This window comes from Narcine bancroftii, chromosome 2 (assembly GCF_036971445.1).
Source record: "Narcine bancroftii isolate sNarBan1 chromosome 2, sNarBan1.hap1, whole genome shotgun sequence".
NCBI classification, from domain to species: Eukaryota; Metazoa; Chordata; class Chondrichthyes; order Torpediniformes; family Narcinidae; genus Narcine; species Narcine bancroftii.
Window position 1 is genome coordinate 66,415,480 of NC_091470.1, and position 23,430 is coordinate 66,438,909.

Genomic DNA, 23,430 nt, shown 5'->3' on the forward strand with positions numbered 1-23,430 from the left:
AAATGACATTCATTATATTGAAGATTATTGTCTTCTGATGCAAGTTTAAAGTCCAGACACTGGAACAACAGTATTCATTAACAAAAATTGCTAACAACTGATATCATCAAGATGACATAGAACAAGTAAGCTTTGTCTTCAATATTGTGACCAAATCTATGCAATGCCGCGAATGTAACGCCTATAACACGCATGTGTTTTATATACTTTTTAAGTGCAAGTTATACAAGCTCCACTTCCACTCTTTGAAGAGCTGCTCCTCAATCTCCAGTTGCTCTTCACTCTTGATTTTCGAACACCCGGGGACTAACCCTGTTGGCCTAAGCGAAGTGGCTCTCACCGGCATCAGGGCGAGAAGGTACTCAGCTTCATTGACTGCCTTTCTCCCCCGCCGGGGTGCTATTGGAGAGGGAATTATGTGGTGCTCGCTGGCACGTGACTGAGGGACCAGAGTTCTTTATCAGTAATGACATTTTCAATTTGACTTAGAAATAAAGAACGAGATCATAATGATGTAGCAAGATTAACCACATTACGTCTTGAGCGGTGGTGCCTTTAACATATTTACACTTACGTCCCACCTTCCCCGACAACCACACTTACCAGAAAACAAAGCTGTGGCCAGTTGTGAATAAAATATCTATAGGTATATATGGAATAAGGTTCAGACAAATCCTTCGTGATCAACCTCATTATATCGGGCATTTGCAACTCAGACTCATAGCCAACGTAACGTATCCTTTCGTTCGTGTCGGGGTCTTGCTGGACATGCAAATTACAAGCGGCCAGCGAAGCTGCCAGGCGCGATTGATCTTCGTCATCCGGGCTGACACCAATCCGATCAAGTCCATCCCTGGGCTTTTGAGTATGGACCTCAGACGCCTCCGCAGTCCTTTGCTTCTCATGATTCACCTCGGGATTCCCACCATTGCTGGCGTCAGGTTTCCTTCTGCCACCTTGGGGGAGTGACAGTCCCTCGTTAAACTCGGCGCCGGCCTCGGGACCAACGACCCGGCCTGTGCGATCCGCTTTGTAGTGGAGCTCAGGATTAAGAATAACACAGCCGTTCAGTACCCGCTGGTGTTGATGATGGTGATGGAGGTGCAGGACGCCCTTCTTCGCTCGGTTGGCCTCCGGGAAGGCGAGAACACTGTTCGCCGGCTTTGACCCGACCTCATCGACACATTCCTGGCCCAGACCGTGCAAAGCAGCCTCGTGTTTCTCGCTGCCCTCGTTCTGCTCCGGCTCGGGCAGCTGGCCATAGCCCGCGGAGTGATTCAGAACAGCGGGAAAGGCCGAGATTTCAGCGGGGGGTGGGGAGAGCACGCTGGGCCCAGCTGGCAGGTCCGACATCCTAAAGAGTGAAGAAATGTGGCGGCAGCATGGGGGCTAGTCAGCCAGAAAAGAAGTGGGGGGGAGAAAGGGAGGAGATCCGGATCGAGGGGAATTGGTGGGAGGGAAGGAGAGGTTGGGAAGGGAATAAAGTGGCCGCCCTCACCACTCAAAACATCCCGCGGTGGACCGGGCCGGACCAGGCCAATCCAGGTTTGTCAGGTGGAAGCCAGCACCTGCGCGGCCTCGGAAGATTAAAAAAAAGGACAGGGGAGGGGAAGGGGGGGGGGGAAATTAAAAAAAAAAAATGAGAGAAACCCCCCTCCCCCGTCGCCCAGCTCGTCACTCGAGGCCGTTTCCACTCTCGACCCAAGCACTGCCGTAAAAGAAGCGTGCGGCGCGACCTCAATGCCCCCAGATACGTCAACCGCTGTCGTAAACACGGCATACTCCGCAACTTCTCTTTACGACGTTGACCTTTGACTGATGGAGCGCAGGTCGACCTTTGAAAGTCGGGCGCTTCCACCTGGGCCATGGCCCTGAACGATGTCTGGTGTCCTGTGGCTGTCCTTTCAGATGGGAGTTTGGCTTTGCTGCTGGCGACATGCTTTCAACCTTCATTTGCGGCCAGTGGGTTACCCAGATTGTGCTGTCTGCTGAATTATTTTCTGCATTGTGTCTTCGTTTCTTTAGCTTGGGCAGAAACCAATTAAGGAGTTTCAAAGTTAGGATTTCGTGGGATATTTCTGATTGAATAAAGGGGAGAGTACCGTAAATGTTAATTATGCACTCCTTGGCTGGATGATGACCAATTTACAGTTTTCTAAAAACGAAACCTCAAAAACTGATGGGATATTTTCAGCCGATCAGGCATCACAGGGAAAGGCAAGTACTTTTTTTTCAGGTCTGAGTAACTTGCTGAGTATTTCCAATTTTTACTTTTTTCAGAACTCGTGCATCTCCACCATGTTTTGCCTTTAAACTGAAAAGTTCCTTTCAGAATACTGTTTTTATTATTCCCAAACCTTTGGAATAGTTTTTTTTTGTTTAAAGCTTGTACAAACCAAGATTGAGAGAATAGTCATCTCAGTTGTCTGGTGATATTACCCATATGTAGGAATTGATGGCATTGTGAAAGTAAAAGTCAACAAATATAAAATAATTGGTTTAATAAAAGGCCTGGTACAAGTTAATTTTTCACAAAAAAAGTGAGAACCTGTTTTACAACCAAACTAACCAGTTGTCTGTGGCATTTGTGTAGAAAAGCAGAGTACAAAGTACTGTTCTTTGTGTAATTACCTTTATTTACCAGAGGCTTTGGTGACCAGAGGCTTTGGTGACCAGAGGCTTTGGTGACCAGAGGCTTTGGTGACCAGAGGCTTTGGTGACCAGAGGCTTTGGTGACCAGAGGCTTTGGTGACCAAGTAGAGGAGATGATAGCTAGGCCAGTGTTTTGCTCCAATTGCAGCATGTGGGAAAGAGTCCCTGATAACTACACCTGCACCATCTCCTTAAAGACCTTGAACTCTAGATAGACGCAAGCTATGAGGAAATAGTCACAATCAAGAGGCACTGAGTGACTGTTAAGAGAGAGATGGGGAATAGGTAATCAGCAGAGAGCACCCAGTTGGCTGTTTCCCTCAACAATAAGTATAGTGTTTTGGATACTGTTCTGGGTGGATGATCTACCAGGGGCAAGTTACAGTGGTCAGATTTCTGCCTTTTGTCTCAGTAGGTAAGGGGAGAGGAGATCTAAAGTGATTGGGAATTTTATAGTAGTGGGACTAGATAGGAGGTTCTGTGAACAAAATTGAGACTTCTGGATGGTATGTTGCCTCCCAGGTGCCTGGGTTAGGGACAGATAGAGTCCACAGCAATCTCAAGCAGTAGGGTGAGCACCCAAATATCTTGGTCCATATTTGGACCAATGACATATAGGAAAAGGAATGAGGTCCTGACAAAGGAATATAGGGAGTTAGGAAGGAAGTGGAAAAGCAGGACCTCAAGGGTAGTAATCTCTGGATTGCTGCCAGTACCATACTTCAGTGAGGGCAGGAGAAGGAAGTTACGGCAGATGAATGTGTGGCTGAAGCGTTGATGCAGGAGGGAGGGGTTCTGATTTGTGGATCATTGGAATCTATTCTGGGGAAGGTATGAACTCTACAAAAAGGACTAGTTGCACCTGAACAGGAGGGGGACTAATCCTGGCAGGCAGGTTTTTTTGCTATAGCTGTTTGGAAGGGTATAAACTTGTTGGGCAGGGGGATGGGATCCAGAATGAGAGGTCAGTGAATAGTTCAGAAGATGCACAAATTGCTATGCAGTGAGATTGTGAGGAAGGCTGAGCAATCAACAGGGCAAAAGCGTAAGCAGAAGATTGAAAGATTTAACTTGGGCTGCTTTGGAAACAAAATTGAAAAAGGTGATGAATACAGGTGTTTAAATATTATTTGGATGGGGAGAAAATTCAAAATTCAGAGGTAAAAAGGACTCCCAAGAGGCCACAACTTCACATTTAAAGGTCACCCTTATAAATCAGAGATGTGAAGGATTTTATTCAGTCAGAGAGTGCTGAATCTCTGCAATTTGCTGCTACGGGCGGCTGTGGAGGCCAAGACCAATTCCTTTAAGATGAGTGCAGAATACCTCATATCTTGTGTTTAAATGCCCGCAGTATCAGAAATAAGATTGATCTAGTAGCGCAGCTGGGAGTTGGCAGGTGTGACATTGTGGCCATCACCGAGTTGTGGCTGAAAGATTACCCCAGCTGTGGGCATTCAAATATAAGACCTTCAGTGATGTATTCATCACCTTTTTCAATTTTGTTTCCAAAGTACCCCAAGTTAAATCCTTCATCTTATACTTGCACTTTTGCCCTATTGATTGCCTCACAATTTTGGTACACAGAATATTTACTTGTGCATCTTCTGAACTATTCAATGCCCTCTCATTCTGGATCCCATCCCCCTGCCAAACAAGTTTATACCCTTCCAAACAGCTATAGCAAAAAAAAAACCCTGCCTGCCAGGATATTAGACCTCTTCCTGTTCCAGTGCAACTCGTCCTTTTTGTACAGTTCATACCTTCCCCAGAATAGATTCCAATGATCCACGAATCAGAACCCCTGCCTCCTGCATCAATGCTTCAGCCACACATTCATCTGCCGTAACTTCCTTCTCCTGCCCTCACTGAAGTGTGGTACTGGCAGCAATCCAGAGATTACTACCCTTGAGGTCCTGCTTTTCTGCTTCCTTCCTAACACCCTATATTCCTTTGTCAGGACCTCATTCCTTTTTCTATCTGTCATTGGTCCAAATGTGGACCATGATACCTGGCTGCTCACCCTACTGCTTGAGAATGCTGTGGACTTGATCTGAGATGCCTTGACCCTAGCATTTTATTTATGGTTATTTGTATACATTTTGGTTTGACCATGTTGGAAATACAGCACTTATACATTGTCACCTCATTTCAGGACACCATAATGTTTAGGACATTTGGTTTAGTTGCTCCATTGGTGCAGATATTAGAGAGCTAGACTTGCTTCTAAGCTTTTGAGTTTGTAGTTGCCATTTTTCAACATGAGGACCAGAGTTATGCTGACGAAAGTGGAAAAAAAAGCTATTATGAGGCTGAAAAACAAGAATAAAGCAGTAAGAAACGTTGCCCAAACCTTAGGATTACCAAATTCAACAATTTGGAACATCATTAAGAAGAAAGAGCGTACTGGTGAGCTCAGCAATCACAAAGGGCCTAGTTTCCAAAGAAGACCCCCACTGCTGATGACAGAAGAATTTTCATTATAATGAAGAAAAATCCCCTAACATATGTCCGACAGAGCAGAACCATTCTTCAGGAGGCAGGTTTGGATATGTCAATGACTACTGTCTGCAGCAGACTTCATGAAAATAAATATAGAGGCTATACTGCAAGATGAAAGCCATGGCAGGTAGTTTGCTTTGGATCTTGGGTAGTTCCTTTATGCCTCCACACTTTGGTCTTGCCATCACTGGCATCTCATCTCATCTGCCCCAAGACCATTTTCCAGAATACTGCAGACTCTTTTAAATACTTGGCAAACTGTAATCTGACCAACCTTTCTGTGGCTAGCTAGTAGTTTGTATCTTGCAGTGTAGTCTATGTATTTATTTTCAAAGAGTTTTCTGCGGACAGTAATCACCTGCCTCCTGAAGAGTGCTTCTGATCTGTCAGAGATACGTTAGGGAATTTTTCTTCAGTATGATGAGAATTCTGTATTCCTAAATGTATACAAGTAACCTTGAATAAAGTCTGAAATCTGCATTTTCATTCCATATGAATAATTTGATTGCAAATTTATCTCTGATCTGTCAGAGATACGTTAGGGAATTTTTCTTCAGTATGATGAGAATTCTGTATTCCTAAATGTATACAAGTAACCTTGAATAAAGTCTGAAATCTGCATTTTCATTCCATATGAATAATTTGATTGCAAATTTAAAAGTGCAGAGTACAGGGGCAAATAAATGTAAAAATGTCTGTCTCAAACATTATAGAGGGCACTGTATATTAAGAGGTTTTTTTTAAAAAAAGAGGCAAAAGTAAATATCAGATTGATAAAAAATGACACTGGAGAAATTCTAATGGATAGCAGAGGGACTGAATTAATATTTTGCATCAGTCTTCACCATGGAAGACATAAGCAATATACTTGACTTTCCAGGGAGGAGAGGTGAGTGCAGTCATGATCACCAGAAAAAAAGGTGAATGGTTCAAGGATAGAACAGTCTCCTGGACCAGATGGAATGAACTCTCTGGTTCAGAAAGAAATAGTAATAGAGATTGTGGAACGATTAGTAATGATCTTCCAAGAATCAATAGATTCTGGCATGGTTCCAGAGGACTAAGAATTGCAAAGGTCATTCTGCTATTTAAAAGGAAGGAATGCAGCAGAAAGGAAATTATAGACCTGTTAGTCTAACATTGAAGATTAGGAAGTTGTTGAAGTTGGAGGTTGCAGTATACTTGGAAGTGCATGACAAGATAGGCTAAAGTCAACATGGTTTTCTTAAGTGAAAATCTTGCCTGATAAACCTTCTGCAAGGAAGGTTTTGAGGAAAGCACAAGCAGGCTAGGCAAAGGAGATATAGTTGATGTTGTAAATTTGGGTTTTTAGAAGGCCTTTTAGAAGGTGCTGCATATGAGGTTGCTTAAACAAGATGCGAGCTCGTGGAATTTCAAGAAAGAAACTAGCATGGGTTGAGGGCATTGACTGATTGGCAGGAATAAAGTGATCCCATTCTCATTGGCTACTGGTTACTCGTGGTGTTTCGAAGGGGTCTGTGTTGGGGCCACTTATGTTCTATAATTGTGTGGCCAAGTTTGCAGATGATATAACAAGAAGTGGAGGGTCAGGTAGTGAGGAGGAAATGGAGAGACTGCAGAGAGACTTAAATAGATTAAGAGAATGGGCTAAGAAGTGGCAAATAAAAATCAAGTGTATGGTCATGTACTTTGGAAGAAGGAATGGAAGGGCAGATTATTATTTGGATGGGGAGAAAATTCAAACTTCAGAGGTAAAAAGGAACTTGGGAGTCCTCATGCAGAATACCTCCTATCTTAATATGAGTCGGAAGTGAAGAGGGCGAATGCAATGTTGGCATTCAGATCCAAAGGAATAGGATAATAGAGCAGGGATGTGGTGTTGAGCTTTTATAGACACTGGTGAGGCCTCTCTTCGAGTACGGAGTGCAGTTTTGGGTTCATTATTTAAGAAAGTATGTGCTGGAATTGGAGTGAGTTTAGAAAAAAAATCTTAAGAATGATTCTTGGAATGAAGGGATTAGCATAGGAAGAACTTTTGATGGCTCTTGGACTGTACTCCTTGGAGTTCAGAAGAATGAGTGGAGATCTTTTAGAAGCATTTTGAAAGGCCTGGATAGTGAAGATGTGACAAAGTTGCTTTCCATGGTAGAGGTGTCTCGGACAAGAGGCCACAACACATTTGAAGTTATAAATCAGAGATTTATAAATCAGAGATGCGGACGATTTTCTTCAGTCAGAGAGTGCTGAATCTCTGCAATTTGTTGCTACGGGTGGCTGTGCAGGCCAAGACCAATTCCTTTAAGGCAGAGATAGATAGGTATCTAAATAGTCAGGGTATTAAAGGCTATAGGGAGAAGGCAGGGGAGTGGGGCTGAATGGGAGAAAGGATCAGCTCATAACTGAATGGCGGAGTGGACTAAATGGCTGACTTCCTATATCTTGCGGTCCTGTGATGTAAATACCGAGCTGCAGTCAATGAACAACAGCCTGTCTTTGTGTTCTTGTGCTCCAGGAGAACTAATGTGGAGTGGAGGATCAGTGAGATGACATCTCCCATTGACCTGGTGTGATAAGACGCATATTGAATTGGAAATTGATTTTAAAAAATCATTGCTTAGAATAATTAAAATTCATTGTATTCCACTACAACTAAACTTTTCTCTGATAAATCCTTTTGAAATTCTTTAAATTGTTCAAAGATTGTTGAACGCATTTTAAAAATCATGCAGAAGATCATCTGATAAGACTTGGATTGCAAAAGCTTCATTCCAAGGCTTTTTTAGAGTTAAATTAACATTTGCCTTAAATTTGAAACCATTATTGTATAAAATTGGAGGTGCTTTAATGATTATAATTTTTTTAATGTGCATGCTCAAAATTTCTTGTGTAAAACTCAGGTCATTTGTGGGCCCACATTACTGTATATGATGATTCCTTTGGGAGTTCAGTTAAGAGGATGAGAGATGAGGAAGTTATTAGAAGGACACTTGCCTCTCGAAACAAAATGTTGAGGTTAAATTCATAATTCTCTCTATCATGAAACTTGATTAAAGCTGATTGTCTCTCAAAGCCAAAAATTTGTTCCATTTGGAAACTTAATTTATGTGTTGGCCCAATGAAATCTGAAGTACAAATTGCGAAACTGAACTGAAAATTATATATTTTGTATGAACTTTGGCTGCATTATCCATTTCAGAATTTAAATGTATCTGTTCTGGAAAAAATTCAATTAATAAAAACACAAAGTTTTGGTTTTTCATTGTGCATTATATGTGAGGAAAAGTGTTCCCAAAGTTAGGCTGATCAATGCTATTTTAATTTTAATCCAATCAAGCTCCTCTTTTGATTTATCCTTTCTTGCCCTGTTATTATTCCACTAAATCTGTTCTGCATCAGCCTTGAAGATCAAAAGATCAAAATTTCCAGAATTGCAGTGCACTGTATCAAACATGATACTATTAAGTACTTTTAACCAAACCTTTAGCCAGCTGTTCCATTGCCATATTTCCTCTCTTTGCATATTCTCTTGAACTTGATCCTCACCTGAGACCATTGTTTCCTTCCCATATCCAAATAATATACTGTCCATAACGAGTTATAATTTTAGTCATTCTAAACTTCAGTGAAAGTTAAGTCGACCCAGACTTGTATGAAAATCCTGTGGTTGCAGGAATCAGACATGTGAACTTTGGTTGCACTCATTCTCTTTCACAATTCCTAGAAATACAAGAGACTGCAGTTGCTCAAATTTGGAGCCATAAACTGTTGCAGGAACTCAGTACATCTATGGACCTCACCACCAGTCACATCTTTCTCTCCCCTGCTTTCTGCATGAACTACTTTCTCCGTGACTCCCCAGCTACCTATGTTCTTCCCCAGCATATTCTCCTGCAGTAGTAAGAAATGCAATACATGTCACTACATCTTCCTGAACACCCCTTCCAAGTGAGCCAAAAAATCACATGCACATCCTTCAACCTGCTTCATTGCATTTGATGCCGTTATTTTTGCCTCTTCTACATTGGCAGGACTAAATCCAGGGTTGGCAACCACTTTGCCAAGCATCTGCTCTCTGTCTGCAATGGCCATTTGGATGCATATCCTTTCAGCTTCCTTTGTCATTCCCACACTGACATATCTATTCCTTGGCTTTTCCCACTGTTATGGTGAGGGCAAACTAGATGAACTGTCAACTCATTGAACTTTTCAATTTTAGGTAACCTTCCCATTCTTATCAGTCCACCTCTGTTCTCTCTCCTTTTGTTCACCTTTACAATCCTCCTCCATTATCCATTTTCATCACCCTATTCTCTCAACCTGGTTGCACCTGCCCATCAGTCACGCACCTATCCATTGGCCTTTATTTTTTCTTGGCCCATCCTTCCTATCCGATTTCTCCATCTACCCATCATCCCACCCTTTTGTGGTTCCACATGAACGTCTACTTCCCTCTCTCACTCCTGCACCTATTCCATGTGCTCATCATTCCTCATCTCGCTTGGTTCCACTTAACAATTTGTATCTCACTCCTCCTCACAGATTTATACTGGATATCACTCTGCACTCTCAGTCTGGATGCAGGACCCAAAATATTGACTATTTATTTGCTTCAAAAATTCTGCATGGCCCGCTGAGTTTCTCCAGCAGTTTTTTTTTAAAAATCCATTCTTAAGTATAGAGCCCAAAAGTGCACGCTACTCCAACTGCAGTCTCGCCAAGGCCCAGTTAATTATGGCAAGATATCCTTCCTCTTGTATGTTCCTCCCCTTGCAATGAAGGCAAACATAAAATTTGCCCTTTTAACTGCATACACTTGTATATTTGCTTTAAACGACTGGTGTAAAAATACTCCCTGTTCCTTATGTACGTTGACGTTTCCCAAAGCATCACATTTAAATCATGCCTTTCTGCTTTCCTTACTGAAGTGGGCAACTTTGTATTTATCCAAGTTACACTAACTCTGCTATCTTTTTGACTATTCATTCAACCTGTTTACATTTCCTTAAAAGCTTCATTTCTTGATCTTCACAATTCTCAATCATACACAGTTTGTATCAGCAAACCTAAAAATATTACATTTGGTTCCTTCAGAACCAAGTACTGATCCTCATTGTGCCCAAGATAATCTCATCTCCTCTGTTGTACACCTTTTAACTTTTTTCAATTCATAAAATGCATTGAACAATCATTCTTGCATACAAAGTGAATGACATCTCGCACCCTCATTTTGAAGTCCATGTGCAACTATTTTTATCCAATCACATGTCTTTGCAACTTTCTACTCAAAGCATTACTTATTAATCTCCTTCATCTTGTGTCATCAGAAAATGTGGATATACTATCCTTTTTCTTCAATTAAGCCATTTGTAAATACAGCAAAAGCTTGGTTTAGTTCTGTGAAGACTGTTTCTATCCTTCTTTGACAATCCTTCAAAAGTATTATATTAAATGTAGAGATCTTTGTCACAAAAATTACTTTCACTCATTAACATTTTTTTCAAATTGAAGTTGCATTTTGCTCATGCCTTGATGAAGGGCAAAGTTGGTTATACAGGGTATATCTTTATCTTTGCTACATAAAGTGCACTGGTTGACCTGCTGAGTTTCTTCAGTCTTGTATTTTTTACTTACTAATTAAGATGATCAGTTATCAAACTGATTTCATGTTATGGCAATGTGACTAATACAAAATAAACTAGCCACCCTTAAGTAAACACTTCATGTAAATACCACAGGAGGGCAGCTTTCAACAGTCAATAAATTATCCCTTTTCTGCAAAAACTAAGTAATACAATGATGGTGTAAGTGATTGACAGAAATAGTTAAAAAAATTAAATGAAATTAATTTTCAGTACCAGAATCAAGGATTTTATCTCAATCTGACTCAAATTAAAACTGTGTGTGTATACACACACACAACGACCACCCACTGCCCAGATTAAGATATTAACATTTGTACTAACACCAATCTCCCACTCAATGCCACCAAAACTAAAGAGCTGATTGTAGATTTTAGGAAAAGAAAACCTGTGGTGCACTATTCAGTGGTCATTGGGGGATGAGAGGGTGTGCAAATTTATATTCCTGGAAGACACTATCTCGGAGGACCTTTCCTGGACCCAACATACCAATATCGTCATGAAGAAAGCACGTCATTGCCTCTTTGTCCTCATGAGTTTGTGGAAGTTCTGTATGTGTAGTGGAAAGTGTGCTGGCTGGTTGTATCGCGGCCTGGAATGGTTGCATGAATAACTGAGTGGAAAACCCAGCAGAAGGTAGTAGACATAGCCCAATACATCGCAGGCAAAACTCTCCCCACCATCGAGAAAATCTAAATGGAATGCTACCATTGGAGAGCAGCAGCATTCATCAATGATCTACACCACCCAGGACATACTCTGTTCTCTCTGCTGCCATCAGGAAAGAGGTGCAGATGCCACCGGTCTCATGCCACCAGGTTCGGGAATGGTTGCTCCCCCTCCACTCTCAGACTCCTAAACAACACTTAATCAGACATTCATTTGAGGACTCTTTGCACTATATTACTAAATATTTTTTTCTGTATTGCGGAGTCAGTTTGTTTACATTTATTTTACATTTCTCTCTTCTGCATATGTATCTTTTTCTTGAGTACAATTTGCACTACTGATAAGTAGAAATTCTGCCTGGCCCTCAGGAAAAAGAATCTCAGGATTGTATGTGATGTTAAGGATGAACTCTTGACAACTAATATGAACTTTGGCTTTGATTTTCTGTAGGCTGAACCTTTTGATCAAAAGTAAGGTTTTTGCAGTATTTTGGGACATTGGACATTACACAGTTTAGCAAAGTTATCAAATGAATATTGTTAACATATGGGTCTAGATCAGTGGTTCTCAATCTTTTTCTTTCCACTCACATACCACTTTAAGTATTCTCTATGCCATAGGTGCTCTCTGATTAGTAAGGGATTGCTTAAGGTGGTATGTGGATGGAAATAAAGTTTGAAAACCACTGTTTTAATCGTATCTAATTCACTCGTTATGTGTAAGGTTTCATAACTCCAAAAAAAATGGGCCAATGACAATTTTTCTCAAGCAAATTATTTCAGTAACAATTGGATCCAGAGCAGTGATTCTCAACCATATAACCATTTACGGTGTGGAAACAGGCCATGTTGGCCTTTCGAGTCTGGACCGGTTCACTGATTTTGTGCGCCCTCTTCAGGCAATGGTCCCGGTAGATCTTCATTCTTCTTCTTCTTTGGCTTGGCTTCGCGGACGAAGATTTATGGAGGGGGTAAAAGTCCACGTCAGCTGCAGGCTCGTTTGTGGCTGACAAGTCCGATGCGGGACAGGCAGACACGGTTGCAGCGGCTGCAGGGGAAAATTGGTTGGTTGGGGTTGGGTGTTGGGTTTTTCCTCCTTTGCCTTTTGTCAGTGAGGTGGGCTCTGCGGTCTTCTTCAAAGGAGGTTGCTGCCCGCCAAACTGTGAGGCGCCAAGATGCACGGTTTGAGGCGATATCAGCCCACTGGCGGTGGTCAATGTGGCAGGCACCAAGAGATTTCTTTAGGCAGTCCTTGTACCTTTTCTTTGGTGCACCTCTGTCATGGTGGCCATTGGAGAGCTCGCCATATAACACGATCTTGGGAAGGCGATGGTCCTCCATTCTGGAGACATGACCCACCCAGCGCAGCGCAGATCTTCATTACTACCCTAAGTAATCCCTTACTAATCAAAGAGCTCTAAAGGCATAGAGATTACTTAAAATGGTATGTGAGTGGAAAGAGGTTGAGAACCACTAATCTAGATTGTCTGTGAAATATTGACTTGTTGAATTCATGGGGATTCTGACACAACATGGACCTAATATTTTGAAATTTAAAAATAATCTAGCCTAATTTTAGCCAGTCATAATTTTATAGCTTTTAATGTTTATATCAATGATATTGAGGGAAAAAATAGGTTTAATCCAATAAGGAATTAATGGAGAGTATTTTCATTTTATTTTTGTCTTGCAGGGTTACTTAGCTGTACTGTATACTTTAAAAGCCTGATCTTTAAATAAATAATTCAGACAAGCAAAATAAAATCTAAAATTTACAATTTATTTGTGACAAATTCTGCAGACTCGATACATTTTTTTACAGGCTATGTTTAAAATTAACAATGATTTCCATTAACAAATGTAATGTAACACTTGCATATTAATGGAAGATTGGTTTAGAAAAAATGAATAAGTACGACATATTGTGTGAACTACTTTGAATTCACAGCTAGAAATCAGAAGCATGAAAGGAGGAGGATTAGGTATGCACTTACCCCCATCTTCAAACACTTCGGCCCTATTGAGCACTTGTTATTGGCAAGGGGGCTTCCTTTAACATCTCCTGTAATAGCTGGGGCCATTAGACACATCTCTTGTTAATTACTCCTGTCTGAAAGATAAGGAGCAGTGTCTCCCATACGTTTGGATGATATTGCTCTCATGCTTGATTAGACCATTGTATTGATCATTTGTCACCCTGTTGCTCTCTTCACAGATACGACCTGACCTACTCAGTATTTCCAGCATTTTGAACATCTACAGCTTTTTTTGTTTTTAAATTTGACTTAATCTATTTGTTCATTGATCCAGCAATGAGGGAAATGAATATTTGGTGTGGAGGGGATATTGATGAACTCAACAACTGAAGTAAGATAATTCTATACTCCATCTATGACTGGGGTAACTGCAGGCTCTTGTTATTGCTTTCTGAGCATGTGTCTGGAGAGTCTAAACCTCCTTGAGCACAGAACATCTTGATCTTTCAAGTTTTCCACAAAAAATATCCAATGCAGCAATGGTAATCAATCCCCTGCCCAGCCATTGACTGTACACTATTTAGAATAATTTTCAACCTTCAGTCAGCCACATTTTATCTTCATGATTGTACTTTTTAATTATTATTTAGGAAGTATTGTTTTTGATAACTGCCAAATCAGCCGATTAATTGTGTATAATGCTCAGTGTGTATAATTTCATTACAAGTATTGTAAATTATTACTTTCTCAAACTAGATTCCACCATGACCCTCTGTATCGTATTCAATTCACTCAAATAATAGACTGCCATTGGCCTTTTTTATGTTTCAAAAACCATTTTTTTAAAAAAAGCAGCTCGATGATTGAAGAGTAAGTGAGAGGGCTGTAGCATGCCATAATGAAAGCTAGTGAATTGTGATATTTCTAAAGGAATTAATGTAGCTCTTATGGTGGCTTTAGTATGGAACAAAAAGCTGGCATGCAGCTGTAGGGCACAGTAATAGTTAATTTGTCTTTCAAAATACATCACCAAGTTAATTCCTATATGGCTGAGAATCTTGCCTAACTATATTATCAAAAATTGCTTACGTTTTTCATGATAATACTCTCCTCACTTAAAGGCAATGAAAGCAATGGCTTGAATTGTGCTAAGTAATACTGGTGGTTCTGAATGGCAACTTTCTATCGGTGGTTAAGGCCTCGGCATATCTCAGAATTCTGCTTTAAGTTTCATCCATGAAGTTCAAATTGAGCTATACATCAGATATTAGATCATCTCATTATCTATTCTGCCTCTGATCACTGTGAAAAAAAAATGTTTGCAAGCAGCAGATCTTCTTTCACACTCTATTCTTCTCTGCCATTCAAACATGTCTGAGATTACTAACTCGACTCTCTTGAATTTTCTTTACTAACTAATCTCTCTTAGTAGCTCTGCATTTTTGTATTTTAGTACTCTGTCTTACTAAATATGAAATGTCTGCTGGTCTTCTTGCAAAACAGCCTCCGTCAATGCATTTTGAAACATGACAATATACTTAAACAGTTTTGGAGTTAATAAAGGGTGTATCCAAATGCAATTCATTTCTGGTTCTTAGTTTTACTCAAAATTATTCAGACTCTATCTGAATTTTTTTTTAAATGTCTCTATCCAAAGTATTTTAAACTGTTCAAAACCTTCAAAAATGTGCAAACTGATCAAGGCCTTTTCACACCGCCGAATTTAGGCGATCATCCTAGAACCCGGGTAAAGTTTCCGCGAAGGCTCCATCTCCTGGGATTTTCACACTGCAGCCTTACTTAACTGCAAAATCGGCAACCGGGCATTTTAAGGGGGTTCCTGGCCCAAGTGATGACGTTGTGAGTGAAGCATTATGCACTCACAGGAAGTTCCCTCATTCCTCCAAGACTGCTGTCCGTTTAAATATAGCATTGCATATTTCATGAAAAATGCCTTGTGTTGTTTCATGGGAAGTGCTGATTTATGTCCATATACGCAAATTTTTTTCTCCAGTGGACAAAGCTTATCTTGGATCTTTATTGAGATGATGTATCAGTCATCTGTGCGGAAGGACCTCAAACCACAGCGAGATTGGAGACATTGTCCTGGTGTTTGGAAGCATTTATAGGTTAAGATTCATCTTGTTGCTTGTGTTTCCAATCAGTCACTATGTGGAAACAGGGGTTAATTGAAACATACCACAGAAATCATGTTGTCAGCTTGTTTTATTTAACCAGCACCATTTAAGTTAAATGGTAATTTAAAAAAATTTAATTCATTTGTGGTGAGGATTCTCTCACTAAACTTTTCACTTTTTAACATTTGAGGTTGAATTAATACTGATGTTTCACCGCAAAAAGGTGAATCCACGTGAGGAAAAGCTTCTGACGTTCTTCTATTGATAAATTGGCTGCCATTTAGTGAGCTCCCCTTGGGCTCTGCTGGACAGATGTGAGCCCACTCTCCAAAGTGCAACAGTCAATCTCTTGTATTTTTTCAAACCCATTACAAACTAATAGTATTTTCACTAGTCATAAGCTCGAAATCCAGTCCACAGGCCAGCATGTCAGCTGTTTCCAGTGGCCTGAGTTCAAAATATATTCACGTGCACATGCATAAAATTTCTTCTTGAAATACACACATATCAATAAATTATTTTAATGTGCTTTCATAGTTGTTACTTTGCCCCTAAAATTGTTCTGTTTTCAAGTAAAGGATGATCTGAAGTTTTAAAGAAATGTGGTCACTATTCTTGCTAGTAAAAGACATAATCAAGAAATTTAAAGTTCGCTTCTTTAAGAAATGGGGGAGGTTGAATTATTTCTGGCAATTGTGTGCCATTTTCTCATTTGTCTGAGGCCACAGAGGCTTGTCAATTGGGTTAATAACCATATAACCACTTACAGCACAGAACAGGCCAGATCGGCCCTACTAGTCCATGCCGTAGCAAATCCCCACCCTCCTGGTCTCACCGACCAGCACCCAGTCCATACCCCTCTAGTCTCCTCCTATCCATGTAACGATCCAGTCTTTCCTTAAATGTAACCAATGATCCCGCCTCGACCACGTCTGCCGGAAGCTCATTCCACATCCCCACCACCCTCTGCGTAAAGAAATTTCCCCTCATGTTCCCCTTATAATTTTCCCCCTTCAATCTTAAACCATGTCCTCTAGTTTGAATCTCCCCCTTTCTTAATTGAAAAAGCCTATCCACATTTACTCTGTCTGTCCCTTTTAAAATCTTAAACACCTCTATCAAGTCCCCTCTCAATCTTCTACGCTCCAGAAAAAAAAGCCCCAGTCTGCACAACCTTTCCCTGTAACTCAGACCCTGAAATCCTGTCAACATTCTCGTGAACCTTCTCTGTACTCTCTCTATTTTTTTTTATATCTTTCCTATAATTTGGTGACCAAAACTGTACACAGTACTCCAAATTTGGCCTCACCAATGCCTTGTACAATTTCATCATAACCTCCCTACTCTTGAATTCAATACTCCGATTTATGAAGGCCAACATTCCAAATGCCTTCTTCACCACACCATCTACCTGAGTATCAGCCTTGAGGGTACTATTTACCATAACTCCTAAATCCCTTTGTTGCTCTGCACTCCTCAATTGTCTACCATTCAATGTATATGACCTATTTAAATTTGCCTTTCCAAAATGTAGCACCTCACATTTATCTGTATTAAATTCCATCAGCCATTTCTCAGCCCACACCTCCAGCCTTCCTAAATCACCTTTTAATCTACGGTAATCTACTTCACTGTCCACAACACCACCAATCTTTGTGTCATCCGCAAACTTGCTTATCCAATTCTCCACCCCTACATCCAGATCGTTAATATATATAACAAATAATAGTGGACCCAGGACCGAACCCTGAGGAACTCCACTAGTCACCGGCCTCCAATTGGACAAACAATTTTCTACCACTACTCTCTGACACCTCCCATCCAACCACTGCTGAATCCATTTCACTACCTCCTTATTTATACCTAATGCCTCCACCTTTTTTCCTAACCTCCTGTGGGGAACTTTGTCAAAAGCTTTACTAAAGTCCAAATAGACAACATCCACAGCTTTCCCTTCATCAACCTTTTTTGTAACCCCCTCGAAGAACTCAATCAGGTTTGTCAAGCATGACAAAACCATGCTGATTACTCCCTATCAATCCCTGTACCTCCAAAAATTTGTAAATAGCATCCCTCAGAACACTTTCCATCAACTTGCCCACCACAGACGTCAGACTTACAGGCCTATAATTCCCAGGTTTGCATTTGGACCCTTTCTTAAACAGAGGAACCACATGCACCACCCTCCAATCCTTTGGTACCAACCCCGTGGCCAGTGACATCCTAAATATCTCTGTTAATGGCCCCACTAACTGTCCACTAGCCTCCCTGAGTGTCCTAGGGAATATTTTGTCCGGTCCGGGAGATTTATCCACCTTTATCTTTTTTAACACAGCCATCACTACCTCCTCGGTTATCCTTATACGCTTCATGACCTCCCCACTATTTTTCTTTATTTCAACTGGTTCAACATTTTTTTCCCTAGTGAATACCAAGGCAAAGAAATCATTCAAAATTTCCCCCATTTCCTCAGACTTCTCACTCAGCCTACCCTCGCTATCTACAAGAGGTCCAATTTTATCTCTCACTAATCTTTTACTTTTAATGTACTTATAGAAACCCTTTGGATTTATTTTTACTCTGTCAGCCAAAGCCTCTTCATGCCTTTTTTTGGCCTTTCTAATTTCTTTCTTAAGATTCCTTCTACAGTCCATGTAGTCCTCCTTCAACTTCTCAGCTCCCTGCTCTTTATACCTCTTGTACACCTCCCTTTTTCTCCTAACCAAATTTCCAATATTCCTCGAAAACCAAGCCTCCCTATGACTTCCAGCCTTTCCTTTGATCCACACTGGGACATAACTACTCTGTACCCTCAAAATTTCTTTTTTGAATATCCTCCATTTTTCATTAACATCCTTATGTGAAAATATCCTGTCCCACTCAATACTCCCCAAATCCCTTCTTATTCCTTCGAAATTTGCTCTTTTCCAATCCAGAACCTCAACTTTAGGCCTCTCCTTGCTCTTCCCTAAAACTACCCTAAAACTTAACAGAATTATGATCACGAGACCCAATTGGTTCTCCAACATTAATGTCCGCTACCTGACCTAGCTCGTTCCCTAACAGGAGATCCAGTATTACACCATCCCGAGTCAGTTCTTCTACTAACTGATTTAGAAAACAATCCTGAACACATTTAACGAACTCCAGCCCATCCAGCCCTCTAACCGTATGGGTATCCCAATCAATGTGTGGGAAGTTAAAATCTCCCATGATCACTACCTTATGATTTTCACACATATACGTTATCTCCCGACAAATTGTTGCTCTAATTTTCTTGGCCCATTTGGTGGTCTGTAATACACCCCTATTAGCACCCTCTTGCCTTCTCCACCCCTCAATTCCACCCAAACAGCCTCACTGGTCGATCCCTCCATACCATCCTGCCACCTCACGGCAGTAATGTCCTCCTTAACAAGCAGAGCAACTCCTCCTTTTTTACCCCCTGATCTATCACATCTAAAACAAATGTATCCTGGAATATTAAGTTGCCAGTCCTGCCCCTCCTGTAGTCAGGTCTCACTAATTGCCACAATATCATGACCCCAAGTATCTATCCATGCTCTCAGCTCATCTACCTTGTTCACTATGCTTCTTGCATTAAAATATATGCATCTCAGAGAATGACCCTCACATATATTCTCTTTTTTACCTTCTACCCTAATCTCCATCCTACCTTTGTTATTTTTTTTTATTCCTAGCTAGGTGGCCATACTCCCTGGACACTGCTCTCACACTCTGTTCCCCACCCCCCTGCCAAACTAGTTTAAACCTTCCCCCACAGCTCTAGCAAATCTGCTTGCCAGCACATTGGTCCCCCTCCAGTTCAAGTGGAGTCCGTCCCTCTTGTACAGGTCCGACCTTCCCCAGAAGAGATCCCAATGATCCAGAAATCTTATCCCTTTCCCCCTGTACCATCTCTTTAGCCATGCATTCATCCTCCACATCCTCCTATTTCTACCCTCACTAGCTCGTGGCATGGGCAGCAATCCAGAGATTACTACCTTGGAGGTCCTGTTTTTAACTTCCTATCTAATTCTACATAATCCTGTTTCAGGACCTCATCCCCACTTCTAACTAAGTCATTGGTCCCCACATGGACCACGACTTCTGGCTGTTCTCCTTCCCCTTGCAGAATGCTATGTACTCGATCAGAGATATCCCTGACCCTGGCACCAGGGAGGCAACATACCAACCTGGATCCCCTATCTCGTCCCACAAACCTTCTATCTGTCCCTCTGACTAATGAGTCCCCAACTACAAGAATCCTATTCTTATCCTTCTTTCCCTTCTGAACCTCAGGGGCAGCCCCTGTGCCAGATACCTGACCCCCACGACTCGTCCCTGATAGGCTGTTCCCCCCAACAGTTTCCAAAGCCGAATACATGTTTCATGTGACGCACGCACACAAGACACTGACGTCACGAAGCTAAACCGGTGAGCCATTTGTGTTTTCACACCTCTGGAATGGGATTGGCAGGTGAACTCGGCTGGGCTCCGGAATTATCCCGAACCTAGTTCTCGGAGTCCTGTCGAGTTTGACTGGCCCTGCTCGGTCCGACCTTCCCGCACTGCACATCCCCGGTTAGGTTACTGGGTAAATTGCCTGGTTAACCCACTTGCACACAGTGGTGTGAAAATGCCTAATGAGTTAATGAGATGCGATGCCTGGGGCCTATTGGTTTCTTGAAGTTCTCCATTCCTGTGACTGCTCTTGGGTGTTGAGGGAGAGCACGTCAGGAAGGAAGGTAGGGTTGTTTCCAGGATCCTTTGGAGATGCTGTGCAAATCAAATCCTTGACTCTTCCTCTACATCCAGGACAGAAATCTAATTTTTATATTTCTTGACACATATTACAGCCCGTTGAGTCTATGCCAGTTCACCAAGCCTTCCTGTGATCCCACTAATTTATCTTTGTAACATTCTTTCACCCATTTTCATCAACTCTCCCCAGATTCCACCACTACTACACAGAGGAAATTTATAGTGACCAGTTGAATCTACCAACTTATCCGTCTTTGGGTTGTGAGAGGAAACTTGAAGAATTCCATGGTTACAAAGAGAATGTGTAAATTCACAGACAAAACTGGATGTCGGACTGAACCCAAATCACTGGATCTGAGGAGTTGCAGCACTACTAATTGTCCTACTCTGTCATTTACAGAGATGTGATCTAATATTCTGATCAGGTTGGCCCTGCAGGTAGAAGTGACGTTCAGTTAGGAGTAATTATATTAAGGATACTGCTGCAAGAACATGAACAGAGCAGTATCCAAGCATACAGAACTCGAATAATGTAAATTGATACTTTTGTCCCCACTCTCTTAAGGGCAGAATTGTTGAATGCACATTATTCATTTCCATTTGCAATGGCTTAATTGGCAGATCTAATGAATAGTTACATTTAACATTTTAAGAATATTCCATTATTACCATCTTATGTTCTTTATTATCAGTATCTCTAGGGTTATGATAGATCTAAAGAGAAACTAAACTATCTACTATAAGCGCAACTCAGACGACGGCTATTCTGCACTGAGTGGCTCATCTACTGACTCAAAAACCTCTTCTCTATATAAACAACAAAGTCAGGAGTATGATTTGCACAGCTTGAAAACCATAGCAGTCACATACAAAACATAATTAAAGAAAATTGATTTGACATAGCACTGTCAAGCTTTCTTACTTCCATAAATATATTTAAATATTTACATTTAATATTTAAATTGTTCTTTAACAATAATAACAAAAATGCAATTTGTAAGTGAAAGTTATTGTTAATGTGACTTGAATTCTTAGCTTCAGACAATGAGTTCTCTCCATTTCATATGATGTGTAATTGCACGATTGTGGTTAAATCCTAACCTTTAGATAATGATTTTACTGCATATTTAAAATAAATTTCATATAAAAGAGCCATAAATAATCAAATAGAAGCTATGATCAGACAGGCACCAGTGTGTGATTACTGGTTACAAATGTGAAGAAGGGCAAAAGTGCCTGACTTTCCAGGGGGTTGACAGGTACAGCTTCAGTTTAAAGTTAACATTGCTTAGTATAGAGATTGGAACACACACTGAGTTTGTTTTAGAGTCCTGGAGGCACGAGGAATCACACCATTACAATCTTGGACAGATCTCAGAAGGAGCAACTTGGTTGAATAGAGCTTATAGTTTTTACCACAACTGATTATATCCTTTTGTATGGTGATGGGTTCTGGTAATTGTATGTTAGGAAAGGTTACATAGTGATTCATGTCTTTTCTTTTTTGTGTGTTTTATGAGCCCACCTCACTGACAAAAGGCAAAGGAGGAAAAACCCAACACCCAACCCCAACCAACCAATTTTCCCCTGCAGCCGCTGCAACCGTGTCTGCCTGTCCCGCATCGGACTTGTCAGCCACAAACGAGCCTGCAGCTGACGTGGACTTTTACCCCCTCCATAAATCTTCGTCCGCGAAGCCAAGCCAAAGAAGAAGAAGATATGCAAAGATGCATACAATTTTACTATTTGGAGACAAGAGAAGCAATTCTAAATGCATAAGGATAACTACTGTGGCTAAAAATTATAATAATGCTGAATCACTAAATCTTGCAGTGAATTAATTTAAAGGAGGGTCTTACTGTGGTACATAATACTTCACATTGTTTACAGTATATCTCGAGCACTTATTCAAGAAAATATAAGCTAATGGATTGTGAAATCTTAAATGAAATAGAATTTAAATCAAATATCGAGGAAAAAGTGACTATGAATTCAAAATATTAATTTTCTTTTCCTCTTCACAGATTTTGCATAATTCCGTGGGGATTTCCAGTATTTTCTTCATCCTATCACAAAGAATTGTGTAAACAAAGAGTGATAAGTATGAGTTGCATCCAGTATGTTGCTGGGCAGTTTGGATGGACAACTGGACTGGTTTGACGTCCTGAAAAATTAGCTATTCTCTACACTCAGTCCCTGCAACACCTTTTCTGAGCTCAGGAACCTGTTTCTTGTGATCATTAAAATTTACAGATTAGCTCATCGTGGCACTGACATAGTGCATTAACTAAACACGACTGAGAAAAATAATGGCTCAACAACAGTACTGAAGTTCCAAATGTGAATCTTACAAGCCATATTTGTATATGGGTGAAGGCGTACAAGTTTTGGTACATGTTATTTTTTTGGCTTGATTCAGAAGATAAAAGAGGAATTATCCCATTATTATTACCGCCACTAGGAAAATTGTTCTTGTTTTTAATGGTGTTTCTTTGAAATGTATATTTTCATGCAAGTTTATCAGGCCTTTGGATTTTACACTACAAACAAACATGAAAGTTGCAATGGAACAATTGCTTATTATTTTGTCAAGTCAAATTTGTTGTCATTTGATTGTATAAGTACAAATCGATGAAACAGCATCTCCAGTCCTTGGTGCAAAGCATGCAGACATACGAGCAGACATAACACACATGCAGACAAACAATACATTTGCAGGACAAGTATTTCATCAATATAAATAAATATTGTTCTGCACATATGAGTGTCTCAGATGGTCAGTGTGAGCAGTTCCTTTGGTTGTTCAGCATTCTCATTGCCCGTGGGAAGAAGCTGTTCTTCGCCCTGGTGGTGCTGGCTCTGATACTCTTCTATCTTTTCCCTACTGGGAGCAACTGAAAGATGCTTTGTGTAGGGTGGAAGGGGTCCTCATTAATTTTGCACACCCTCTTCAGGCAATGATCTTGGTAGATGACATGGGGAGGGAGACTCCAGTGATCCTCTCTGCAACTTTGTTTGAATATTTTATTTAAAATGTTAAAACCATGATACATACAATCAGAAAAGCAAATAATACATATGATCAATTAAAAATACATGGTATATTATA

The 23,430-nt window shown here is 40.7% G+C and overlaps 1 protein-coding gene and 1 long non-coding RNA gene across 3 annotated transcripts in view; one reads left to right on the forward strand and one right to left on the reverse strand.

Moving 5' to 3' along the window:
• The window catches only part of naa30 (N-alpha-acetyltransferase 30, NatC catalytic subunit), a 33,334-nt gene extending 31,611 nt beyond the window's left edge, over nt 1-1,723 (reverse strand). Inside the window, exon 1 of the mRNA XM_069916919.1 lies at nt 604-1,723. Coding sequence (XP_069773020.1) covers nt 604-1,353 — 750 coding nt within the window. The 5' untranslated portion in view covers nt 1,354-1,723. The remainder of the gene's footprint in view (nt 1-603) is intronic.
• Nucleotides 1,623-23,098, forward strand: LOC138753668 (uncharacterized). 2 transcript variants are annotated; one of them, XR_011351351.1, is made up of 3 exons: nt 1,623-2,217; nt 13,659-13,810; nt 22,346-23,098. It is a non-coding gene; the product is annotated as an uncharacterized lncRNA (long non-coding RNA). The 2 variants fall into 2 exon arrangements; XR_011351352.1 differs by having other exon boundaries at nt 1,628-1,962; nt 22,346-23,097.
• The last annotated feature ends 332 nt before the right edge of the window (nt 23,099-23,430 follow it).